This window comes from Ischnura elegans, chromosome 2 (assembly GCF_921293095.1).
Source record: "Ischnura elegans chromosome 2, ioIscEleg1.1, whole genome shotgun sequence".
Lineage (NCBI taxonomy): Eukaryota > Metazoa > Arthropoda > Insecta > Odonata > Coenagrionidae > Ischnura > Ischnura elegans.
Genome location: NC_060247.1, coordinates 70,862,726 through 70,875,891, shown reverse-complemented (window position 1 = coordinate 70,875,891; position 13,166 = coordinate 70,862,726). Strand labels below are relative to the sequence as shown.

At 36.3% G+C, this 13,166-nt stretch overlaps 1 protein-coding gene across 1 annotated transcript; it reads right to left on the bottom strand.

Moving 5' to 3' along the window:
* Positions 1-2,281: 2,281 nt before the first annotated feature.
* Positions 2,282-13,166, bottom strand: LOC124153930 (protein SGT1 homolog). The gene is made up of 6 exons (XM_046527339.1): positions 13,062-13,166; positions 12,769-12,959; positions 12,526-12,633; positions 11,958-12,048; positions 4,123-4,328; positions 2,282-2,915 (listed from the first exon to the last, which is right to left on the bottom strand). The coding sequence occupies exons 2-6, from the start codon at positions 12,940-12,942 to the stop codon at positions 2,808-2,810; spliced, it is 687 nt and encodes a 228-aa protein (XP_046383295.1). The 5' UTR covers positions 12,943-12,959; positions 13,062-13,166; the 3' UTR covers positions 2,282-2,807.

The following is a 13,166-nucleotide window of genomic DNA, read 5'->3' as shown; positions in this document are numbered from 1 at the left end:
AGTAAAAAATTATTATTCCCCAATTGGCGGCGGTTTCTAGAACTATTTTCCCCTCGCGTTATATCTTTATCAACAAATCGAATTTATTGTCGAAGTTACGATGCCATAAAACGTTCGAGCATGACTTTGATGGAAGTGGATTACAAAAAGAATTTGGATGAATATTTTTCAAGAGAGGTTACATATTCTAGCGGATATTTCGCTTTATTGCCTGTTTACAGACAAAAGTGTGTTAAATTGGTGTATGAATGAAGGTTTGATTGCGTCAAGTTATGAATGTCCTAAGTGTTAAAGGCAAATGCAATTAATTAAGAGACCAAAGAAGACTTATGGGTATGTGAAAATCAAACTCAAAATAATCCGCATGAATGTTCACGATCTGTAAGAAAGGGTTCTTGGTTTTTCAATAGGTAGTCATCTAAGTATATGTCAAATTTTAAAATTGACTAGTCAGTGGTTAGGGCAGTGTATGCAAAAGTACAATGTGGCAGATTTGAAAGTGACAAATAAAACTGACTGATTGGTATAGTTTTTGTAGAGAAGTGTGTGAGACTATTGTTTGAAGAAACTACTCAAATTGGAGGAGTGGGAATGACTGTCGAAATTGATGAAAGTAAATTTGGAAAAATGAAGTATGGAAGAGGAAGCTATGTGAAGGGTGAATGGGTGTTTGGTGGAATTGAAAGGGGGACGAAAAAATGTTTTTTCCAAGTGATTCCTAATAGGTCAGCTGAGGAATTACTTGGTGTTATTAAGAAATGGAACTGAGATCATTTCCAATTGCTGGAAGGCCTATAATTGTTTAGAAAAAGAAGGTTTTAAACATTAAAAGGTCCAAAACAATGTGCATTTCAAGGATCTGTATACAGGTGCCCACACAAATACGATTGAAGCTACATGGTCGGCTATCAAGAGGACTTTGAAGAATACTCCTCACAAAGATGACTACTTCGATTCGTACCTTTACGAATATGTGTGGCGAAAACCCTACGGTCACTCGGTGGGCCCTGACGCTTTTGAAAAAAGGAGCATATTTTGCTTATGGAGACCAAGCCACGTTAATGAAGCCGTAACTTTATTAACTAAGATGAATATAAATTTCAGTGCCAATGAAGTTATTGTCAAAGAAATTTTTTTTGCCAAGCATCAAGTGGATAACTGCCAAGAAGTGAATTTTACCCTGAAACTTACCCTTTGAAAGAAATGATGCTGAGGTAGATGATATAAAGCAATTTGGAATTTATAATGAATAACCTTGATCGCAAAATTGTAAAAGATCTGTTATATGCCTTCTAGATGCCTCCACTGCACAAACACTCAACAATCACCCAATGAATCAAATCCACTCATCTTGTCGCCCAATGATAGAAATACGTTCACCTCCGAAGCTTGGAGAATTGGAGGTGTTCATTGGCTACTGCCAGCTGAGTGAATTTGTATTGTTGGGCTCCTAGATGAGCGGATTTGATTCGGTGGGAGACTATGAGTATTTGTGCTGTGGAGATATAGTTCTATTCTCCTCAACCTCTATTTCACTAGTTCCCTTCCGTTGTACCCCATCCATAGTGCACTATCTCCAACACCTAAATTCTTCTCCACCAGCCACAAATATTCTTTACTTCCTCCAATCCCTACTTTCTCAGGCCCATTCCTCATGTTCCCAAACCAGGACTCACATTCACTCCACCCAACTCACCTTTCTCCCACATCTTAGACTGACACAGCATCTGAGTCTGCAGCTCTAACAGTGCATACAAGATCAAGACGTTCTCTATAGAGCCTTATGATGACTTTACCCAATAAAACTATGGTTATAGTATACATAATTTATTAGTCTCAAATTGATTTCAAAGCTTCACTGAACATGAATTCCAGCAGGGAGTCAACTAGAGACTACAAACCATTAACTTTCTAGTCTTCATCAGCACCACATGATTCTCATTTAGGCTTATCCTCTTTGGTTTGATGATATAAACTATACTACCTAATTATTCAACTCAAGACTTAAGGAAACTCAAATTATCATTAAGCTAAAACTTCATGAGTTCATGATTATTTTCTGCTAATATCCCTTTGAAAGGACTTGAGCAGACAAATAATCATGAAGTAGAACATGAACATCTTTCCTATATATCCACATCATGAAAAAACACAGCTCAGCTTACCTTCAACCTTTAATTTGAGAATTTACTGTGCTATTGTTTCCCAAGGAAATATATGCATATCTTTCACCTCAGAAGCAAAATTACAGATATTAAGGTAAATTTTTTAATAAAAAAGCTTTTTACAGCAGATACAAATTTTATTTATCAAAATTTCATACCTCAGCTATGTATCAACAAATAATAAAGATATACCATCTTGCCAAATTTTTACCACAGAATTACTTCCAATTATTTGATTGGTACAACAATCCTAATTCATTCACATTTACATATATTATCAGTTCAACAGAAATAGGGTTATTATGCAAGTTTGGCATATTAAAAAATCCCTATCCATATAATCAAGCATTAGCAATTATCATTTCAAGCTAGATCTTGAAACAATTGTAAACTAAGACTTTTTTTCTAAAAATTTTAAACAACAGGCATTTTTCAACATGAAAGACAAACAACAATGCATTAATTGCAGAGAGACATTTTCATCTTTTGATAACTCATTAGTAGAGAAAAGGATGACAAAATTATAATTGCTGTGCCAAGAAAGTGTTAGTGAAAAAATTTGATGAAATCCTTCAAAATTCAGTCCAACATCCACAATGAGGATCCATTTCAAGATGAATGATGAGCCGCCCATATTTTCCTTCACGTGTCCCACTTGCGCCACTCCATGCCATCTGGTGGCTTGACATCAACCTTATCTTTACCAACTTCTGACCAATTGGTGCTCAACACTGTGCCTCCAGATTCCATCTGAAAATAAGTGATGTAGAATTATTTCCTTTTCTTTTACTCCAAACTTTAATATTACTAGCAATCTTCCATTGATGATATGTTTTCTGGAGTATTATGCTAATCACCCAGGCCAATACCCCTTCCAATATTGAATTATCATCTTCAGTTCAGTTCAGAGAGTTAAGCCAATTATATGAATGGCATTGACATCAACAGTAAACTGTGTTTTGAGTTTAAGTTCCCACTCGCAGTATACTATTTCCGTCAATAGGAATGCTTCCAGACATCTGCAGGTCACCTTCCAATCACAACCTTGCTGGTAACAGTCTATGCACTCTCTCCCATTCACCACTAACCCCTAGTAGGTCTCCAAAAGGCTCTAGTTCCTCCTAACTCCCATTATCCTCACCACTACATCCCTCCTTGAGCAATAAGATGTTCACTCCTGCCACAGAATATATACCTGCCTGCATCACAACACTTTTCATTCTGAGACCCAATTTCTAACCCAAGCCCAGAATTTTAATTGAATTGCATAAAAAAACCAAATTTACTGAAAATATCAAACTTAACAAGAGAAAACTAGGACATCAAAACGGATAAATTTTTACTTTAGTAAAAAAGAACTTTCTTAAGTCTAATACGAATAAAGAGTTAAAAAAGCAAACCACGGAGGGAGAAAATAAACAAGTGGGATATACATAGTTGGAGCATATTAGAGGAGAAGCATGTGCAAAAAACATGTTAAGGAATATTATGATTAAATAAAGAAAGGTCATGGAAACAATACTAAAAGATTACCACATTAGAGAATGAATGTGCCAGAGGTAACTTAGGATTGCTTTAACTCCATGTTTCTCTACAGTGGAACAAGAAGTTAGAACAAGAGAAGACTTTTTATGATGTTTCTTGGAGTTTAGGTCATTTGAAACCAAGTTATAGCCCACGTTTCGATTTATGTAAAATCGTCCTCAGGGCTATGAAAGTGAAAACATGAACAATATAAAATAAAATATAAAATAGCACTTTCATAGCCCTGAGGATGATTTAACATAAATCGAAACATTGGCTATAACTTGGTTTCAATTGACCTAAACTCCAAGAAACATCATAAAAAGTTAATTGAACAAGGTCAAGAATAGAAGAGGAAAAGTAGTAATAAACAAGAGAAGGGAAAGTGGCAGACTGAAGGTAGCAAAAAAAATTGCAGCAGAAGTAAACTCACAAATGACTTATTCATGGCCTTTTTAACTTCATCGTTTCCGTCTTTGTATATTTTTTGAAAGAGGGCATTGAGGGCAGCATCACCATCTGGCTTCTCTTCCTCCTCTTCTTTGCTTATCTGCCCAACCAACTTGTCCCAATCACGAGTTTTCAATGAAGAGCTGGGATATTTTGGCGGTCCTGAGCTTGAGGGAGCATTCAATACAGCTGAAATAGTTTATGAAAACCGTAAATTTTATGTCCGAAAATATGTGCACACCACACAAAATTGAACATTATATACACTTCAAAAAGAGGACTTTTTGAATTCTTGACTCAAATAAAGAATTAAGGTTGCAAGCACTTCACAACATACTGCCAAGCATGAGAGTTGGGACTTATGACAATGTATTGAAATCAATATGTTTTAAACTACAAACTAAATGAATATGAAACAATTCCAGAAGTAATGAAGAATAGCTTGAACTACATTGCTTGAAAGTAGGGATGGGACATTCGAATAGTCGAATCACCGAATACCTTGAATATTCAATTTGATATTCAACGACGCATTATCAATTATTCTAATATCATATACACAGCACAGATGGTCCCCGATTCAATTTAAACCTGTTGACAATGGTTGGGTCCTACATGAAGGTTTACACATTTGATTGGTTCAACTGTTTAATTATATTCTTACGAAAACTTATCATTGAAAGTAAGCATTCAATTATCACTAAAATATGTATAATCCTGGTGACTCCATGAGAACAACACTAATAACAATGTAGGTATACCTTCAAATGCACGCACAAAGGAGGTTCCTTTTCTGACTCCCTTTAGCATGATCAAATTTACATTTTACGTATTATAATTTTAAATTTATTGTCAATTTTATATTTGATTTTAAGTTTTCAAGGAATGCAGTAATGCAATGCTAATTAAATAATCTTCAATATGCATATATATATAAGAGAAAACAAAAGCATTGCAGTGCTTCATGCAATCACGTTTGATGTAATCGTGGATGACAGCTTTGCGTCAGGATTAGGGAGCCGCATTGAAGTAGAATGACTTGCAAAATGTTCAGCATTTTTTAATTTTCATATGTATTTGAAATTGGTGGAAAATGGCATATTCAGTATTCGCTATTTGAGTGAGCAGAGACTATGAGGGTTCTAGGTGAACCCTCTTAAGGATACAACACACCGGGGCCGGGAACCAAGCGCGTGGCTAATACGCCCGATCACCTGGGGAGGGGCTGGAGAGGTAGGAAAAAGGATAGAGGCGCCGCCGCGATGGGAGCCCGCCGACGCCTCTGGGAAGGGATAGGAGCGGAAGGGAGGGGACGAGGGAAAAACACCCCAACGCTATAGAAGCGAAGGAGGCCCTACTAATTAGCGAAACCAAGCGTAAGCTATTAATGCTCTACCAATCCTAGTGGATTTTCCGATGAGGAAGAAAAATCCATCGATCGAATCGGTAGATATTTGAGTGAGCAATTCGAAAAAAAAATTAAGTATTCATATTCGAATTCCAGAAAAATGCTATTCGACCCATCACTAGTTGAAAGTTTTGTTGGTGGCCACTGAAATATCAGCCAGAAATCACTCCACTTCTCTAGACTTAACAGAATATTTTCACATTTCTCCAAATTGATCGATAAAGAGTATTTATGGAACATTAATATCTTCACATTTAATAAAACAACAACACTAAAATGAATTAATTAAAATTTTAACATAAAATGAATTTCAGGAGTAGTTATAGAGCATCAAATAAGACACACAAAATTAAACATGAACAAACTAACTTCAGAGGATCTTAACATCAAGCTTATAACAGAAATAATACAATTTTAACTTTGAGATAGAATTGGAAATAAAAGAATAAAAATTTGTTAGGTTCACTGTGTTTAAATAAGAACAACCCAGGTTTTGTAGTGTAGCTATATCTTCAGGTGACTGATATTAAATGCATCTTATATTTATAAATAATTGAGTGCGACAGTAAGGATATCTATCGGAAGGGATTGGGTAAGTGGGGGTGGGGGTTAAACAGGGAATGGAGGGAAAGGAGGACAGGCCTTGGTTTGGGTGGAGGGTTTTTCCAGTGTGGATACGTATCTGAACTGTGAGGGGAGGGGGTAAGGTGGGTTAGGAAGCAAGGTGATGAGGAAGGCAGCGGAGTTGGTGAAGAAAAAGACGGTTAAATTGGAGGACGTCCGGTGTGAAATCACTTTCATAAGTGATTGGCAAAATTAGGTAGCTCCTTTTCCTTCTAGTAACAGTTGTAATGCTCACTCACTCTGACCTTAACACTTAGAAGAACACTTAGAACTCTCTGTTCTGCCGATATATTTCTTACATTAGTCACCTGAAGATGTAACTACGTTACGAAACCTGCGTTGTGCCTATTTAAATACACAGTGAACCTTACAAAGTTTTAAACTTTTATTTCCAAAATGGAGAGGTTTCACATAGTCAAGGGTAAAGTTATCAATTATATTTTGAGTTAGAAGATTGGACATTAATAAATTAACTAAATGCCTGCTAGATCATATCGAGGCATCAAAATGGCTAAGGGCAAAATATTAAAAAATTGAACTTATATCCATATGTATGAGGATGATGAAATAAAACATTTCATTTTATTGACAAATTTAAATTTTCCATTTTCCCTGAAACTCAGTCCCTGAATTTTCAGTCACAATGGAATTCCATTACTTTATCGGATTCCCAGTTCAATGTCCACACAGGTAATGATAATAATAATAATAATAATAATAATAATAATAATAATAATAATTTATTCGCTGAAGGCAATACAATTGCATAGCTTCGTCAAGTTACATTACATAAAGGATAAAACACAAACAAACAATGGCAATAGAACACAGTGTGTATGCAAATGACAATTAAAGATACATCAGGACAATATTTAATACATTAATTTACATTTAAGTTTTCCTTACATACAACATAGCTCATTTAAGTTTTTCTTTACATACAGCATAAAATTCATCAGTAGAATATAAAGGTTTTTGTATTAAAAATTTTTTTAGCTCAGTTTTGAATTTAAAAAAATTGTTGATTTTTTTAATATTTTGTGGGAGTGAATTGTGGAGTTTTGCTCCTTTGTGGTATGGACCCTCAGTATTTAGTGTGGTAGATCTAGTTTTGATGTGGATATCTAGGTTTGACCTGGTATGATGCTGGTGAATGTTGCAGTTTAACTCATATAAATTCATGTTATTTTTAACAAACAGAATGAGTTCAAAAATATACAAGGAGGGTAGGGGCATTATACTGGCCTTACTAAAATAAGGTCTACAGGACTCTCTATAAGATAGGTTGAAGAGAGTCCTTATGGCCTGCTTTTGCAATTTAAAAATTTTTGCACTGTGGCAGGAACTGCCCCATAAAATGAGGCCATATGCCAGTATGGATTGGAAGTTAGAAAAATATATCATCTTCAGAATATTAAAGCTTACGCTAAGGCGAAGATATCTAAGCTGATACAGAGATTTACTTAGCTTGGGTATTATTGAATTGATGTGTGAGGACCATTTTAAGGATGGCTCGAATACAACACCAAGGAATTTTACATTGTCTGCAAATAAGAGGTCAACATCGTTAAGTTGTACTGATGTACACTGTTCTTTGCTAAAATTTAGGCACACAGATTTTTGGACATTTATGGCCAACAGATTATCATGTAACCAATTTTGAAAAGATTTCATGGTACAATTTATTTTGTATTGTAATGACTCTGGAGTAGTCCCTTGAATTAATACACTAGTGTCGTCTGCAAATAAAACAGTTTCAGCTTCTGGGACACAACTTGGTAAGTCGTTTATATACAACAAAAAAAGTAGGGGCCCGAGTATCGAGCCCTGGGGGACGCCAGATTTCATTGCTCTTTTGGCAGACTGAAAATTTAGCTTTAGGTTTGCCGATGAATCAAAATGAGAAATTTCAACCAGCTGAAATCTTTCCTGTAGATACGAATGAAACCATTTATTAGCTATGCCCGAAATTCCATATTTATTTAGTTTTTCCAGAAGGACTTCATGGTTGACAATATCAAAAGCCTTTGTGAGATCAAAGAATACCCCTATTGGCAAATTGTTTGTATCAATTGCAGTAAGTGTTTTGGTGACGAATTCGTGAAGGGCTTTAGTTGTTGAACTACCTTTTCTAAAACCATGTTGATGCTTGGAAAGTATAGAGTTTGTTTCCAAGTATTTCACTACACGGTTAAACATTATCCTTTCAAATACTTTTGAGATTCCTGGTAGCAAACTTATTGGCCTAAAGTTTTCTACATCATTTACTTTTCCTTTTTTATGAAGTGGTATGACTTTACTTAGTTTGAGGCAGTTTGGAAAAATTCCATCAGTTAAAGATAGGTTACAAAGATATATTAAAGGTTTGCTCATAAAAGGTATGGCAAATTTTATTATTTTGTCCGGTATATCATCGACTCCTGAGGAATACTTATTTTTTAAGGTATGAGCTATGCCAATAATTTCATCATTAGTTACAGGGTATAAGAAAATTGAGTGTAAAACTCTTTGGGTGACATCAGCTCTGCTAGAGTAATTCTTTTTTTTAATTGCTGAAATTATTTCTCCTGGAGTTTCCACAAAATAGTTGTTAAAAGCCTCTGCAATTTCATTAGGACTTGTTAGAACATTGCCCCTTAAAGTGAGTTCTAAGTTTGAAACATTAGTTTTACTGCATGTTTCCCTTTTTATGACTTGCCAAGCTGCTTTAGAGGTATTCTTAGAGCTGGCAATGAATTGATCATTGCATGCAGATTTGGCTTTCCTAACAGTTTCTTTAAAAAATTTATTAAAGATTTTATAATCAGTTTTGAGTATATTATTGTCAGATGATTTGGCAAGCTCAAACAGTTCCCTTTTATAACGACTCATGTTTATGATATCGTTTGTAAGCCAAGTATTCTTAACTTTTTTTGAGTTTGAAATTTTACATTTCGTGACAGGGAAGTTAGTTTCAAAATAAAATTTGAGTTTGCTCATAAAAGCATACATTTTTTCATCAAATGTGTTCGCTGCATAAACATCCTCCCATGCTTCATTTTCCAGATCAAAAGCCAGCAACTGCATTTGGTTTGTATGAAAGTGCCTTTTATGCACAAAGTATGAGGTTTGGTTTAAAGTTTCATTTAAACTTGAGCTAACTAAAACACCTTTATGATCAGAAAAGCCGGTGTTGAAAATTGAAGCACTACATTTATCTTTACTTAGGTTAGTCATTATTTGATCAATAATGGTCACACTTGTTTTTGTAACTCTGGTAGGTTCGCTTAATAAGGCCCTAACTTGAAATGAATCCAAAACTGATTTAATTTGTAAAACTTTACCACAATGCTCTTGCAGGAAGTTAGCATTGAGATCTCCACATATAATGATAGAACTCCCATTTTTTAAAAGTTCTTCCAGTAGTATTGTTAGGTAATCAATAAAGGTATTAAAATTACCATTTGGAGATCTGTATAGACACACAATAAATATCTTAGATTTCAACAGTTTGATAATTGAAAACTCAAAGTCTTTTTCAATTTGCACAAGGTCAGTTAAGTCAATGGGTTTGAAGTTAATACCATTTTTGAGGAAAATACAAGTCCCACCATTTTTGTACACACTCCTGCAAGAATAATTACCAAGAGTGTAGCCTGGAAAATTTATGGACATTATATCACAGCTGTTGTACCAGTGTTCGGCAAAACAGAGAACATCAACGTTAATCAAATCACTTTTGAGCAAAATTTCTACGTCACATAATTTGTTGTTTAAACATTGAACATTTTGAAAATATAGTCACAAGTTCGTGGAGTCTTTTCCCGTAGAGTTTGTTTGTCTCCGTGTAACCATTCCGGTTTGGATACCTACAGTATCACTTGACTTACGATTTACCTGGGTAGGAGTGGCGTCAACTGATTGTGAATTGACCGTAGGCTCGGTGCTAACATCCGTGATGTCGAAGGCAACATCGGCAACTTTTGGGATATTGACCCTCGACGAAACTTCACCTTGGGAGGAGCGGTTTCGAGGGAAATGGAATGGCCTGAAAGCCACATTCTCGGGCCAGAGAGATTCACTTAGAAGCAAGGGTTTGTACGAATCCGCGGCGGAAACACGGAAGGAAGCGTAATCACCTTTCGCTTCGAGTTTCACCACTTCTAGATCACTTTTCACGGATCTTTGCAGGAAAGATCTTATTTCATCCTCCGTAGTGGATATCGGTTGCACTTTCCACACATGAATGTGGCATTTTTTTTCAGTACCCTTGAACGGGCAGTCACTAAGGTCCTTGGCCTTTCCGTATACATTTTTCCGGCGCTTGTTTCGCAAGTTCTTGACTTCTATAAAACCATCATTTTCGTTCGTATCGCTGGACGGCGACATAGAATCAACCACTAAGGTACGCGCACTTTCCAAGAAAGAATCAGAACTTGGGAAAACAGATAACGTGTCTGATTGAAGTTTACGACGATCGTTGGCACCTTTGTTTTGATCACGTGGGCCGGATGAGGCAACTTCGCCGGAAACAACATTGCAGGCCTCTGAAAAGGTAACTTTTTTCACCGATGGTGCCGAGTGAGATAATGGCATCGGGCACGGTTTAGAGTCCGATTTAGGCTTCAAGGCTGACTTTAGTTCTGCTAAATCACTTTTTAGTGTTTCAATTTCGGCCGCCATTTTGGATAGAGAAACCGTAGAGAGGCGACAGCGTAAACACTTCCAAAAAATGTCTCTATTGTCTTTTAGAGCTCGAAAACATAAATCGGAGAGGCCCGCACACTTAAAATGAAAAATGTACGAACAAATATGAATAAAATGTACGAACAATGTCCCATGGAAGCGAGATGGCAAAATAGTCCCTGCTCTAATTTCAAACTCGCATTCTCGCAATTTCAACATGTTTTTGGTGCTAACCTGTGCAATGACGTGCCCCTTGTAAAACGGCCTTGATAACTGGAAATTTGAAATTAGTATTTCTTTATTTCATTCAACCAACAGTGCCACCAAAAAAAGGCCTGAAAGCATTATTTCATTCATCATGCTTGTATATACTTCAACTAGAACAAATTTTTACCGGGGATTGTAAGATAGGCTAGAGAGAGGGGCAACTTGGAGTACCTATCAGAATGAAGGTGAGTGCATAAAAGGAGACATGAAGTAATGGGAGCACTGACATGCTTAATTCACTCCTCTCTCCTTATCACATCGTGCCATGGGAAGAGTTGGCTTGCAGGGTACTATTGACATGAGGCAATTTCTCTGACTGGGAAATAGCATCAGGTGTTGATATTCCAAAGACTGCCAATTATTCCAAAGGTAAAGGACTTAAATGTTTCCCATCATACCAAAAGTAGCATTAATATTATGGAATTAGGTACTGCAGGTGCAAGCAATTATAATTCTTCACTGATTGTCTCTCCCTTCCCTCAGGTCCTCTATCTCCAAGTCATCTTCATATTGCAGCAAGGAGACTTCCAAAACATCACTCATTGAAATTTTCACTAATTCCTCGTAGATTTCTGCCTGCCTCAAATCTACTGCTGAGGATGCCTGTACGACCTACTTACTTTTTTATGCATCAAATTGCTGACAGGTGACGACTATATGCATCAAAAAGTTAAATAAAAAATTTCACCAGGGCTAAGCCCACAGGGTAAGTATTGACTATAAACTGTAAGTAGGCCAAAACTCTGAGGGCAACCAAATAACTAAGGGCACACAAGGCACCATGAGACAACAGTGGACAGTACAATAATGGCAAAGATGTACCGGCCAGGAATAATAATGATACGTTCTCTTACCGGCAGGAATGGGGGCAACAGGAGTGGCTTTGGGATCTCCTTCTAAGGAATTCCATCTGAATCCATCCTTCTTCTTTAGCTTGATTTCAATCTAAAGTAAACGGTAAACGTTCAAAGAAGAATATAAGCGTAATGACCGAAACACAAAAATTACAACAAAAGCTCTAAATAAAGTATTAAAATGTACTACAAGTAAGGCACCAGGGAATGAACTCAGGTACCAGCCTACAGCACACAAATAATTAGGAGAAAAACAGAAGAATAAAGGAGCATGTGTACTATAGTTACAAGTAAATCTAAAATGATACATAGAGGTTTTCGCGAAAATGCGCACTCAAACTTCCAAAATTCCATATCTTGCAATTGAAACAACAGATAATTTGTAAAGTTACACTAGTAATGACGCAAAAGAATGAATATCGTTAGAAAATCAAAGGAAAGTTAACTATGATTCAATACTCATAAAATTGGCTTCATAATGATTCATTATTTAAATATTAGCAAAAGTGAAACTGATATATGGCGTGGGAATCAATGAAATTGAAAGCAAATTTAATATTACACGAACCTTTGATGCAAGCACTCGGTGAGAGCATTCTGCAGGCACAACATTGTGGGCCAGGTCTAATTCCAAAGAATAATCATTGCCGCTAGGCAAATGTGCTGAACAACTAAGCTGAAATAAACATGCCCAGGAAGTATTATTATGAGCAAGTCTCAGAATGTAAACTGTACATTAAATGCATGAAAATTGCCTGTTAACTCATTCAGAGATGCAGGAGAACATGATGGAGCTTTCTGGAACACCTACCGCGGTCTCGTGGTAATCAATCTTCACGTCTTCAGGCTGGAGGTTTTTCGCAAGGATGGTCAAGACAACATGAGTTTCAGTCTGATACCAGTCGTATTTTATCTTCACTTCAGTCGGTTGACTTGTCTGACTTTCTGAGTCAGGTTTATTCGGCCCCGTCGACGCATCGGTCATGTCTATTCGTGAGAACTCTGAAATTACGGTTAAAGTAAGTAAAGTGTAAAACCATAATAGCCAATTTCAAAAAAGGATCAGGTAATTAATTAATTTGATAGGCAAAAAAGTGTAGTTACACCAATTTCAGAGCAATTAGATCAGTCGTCCACTTTTCCCTCACGATCTTCAACACCGTGTTTACGTTTTCTAGTTCCTAGTCTTTCATCTCTTAGAAGAGGGAA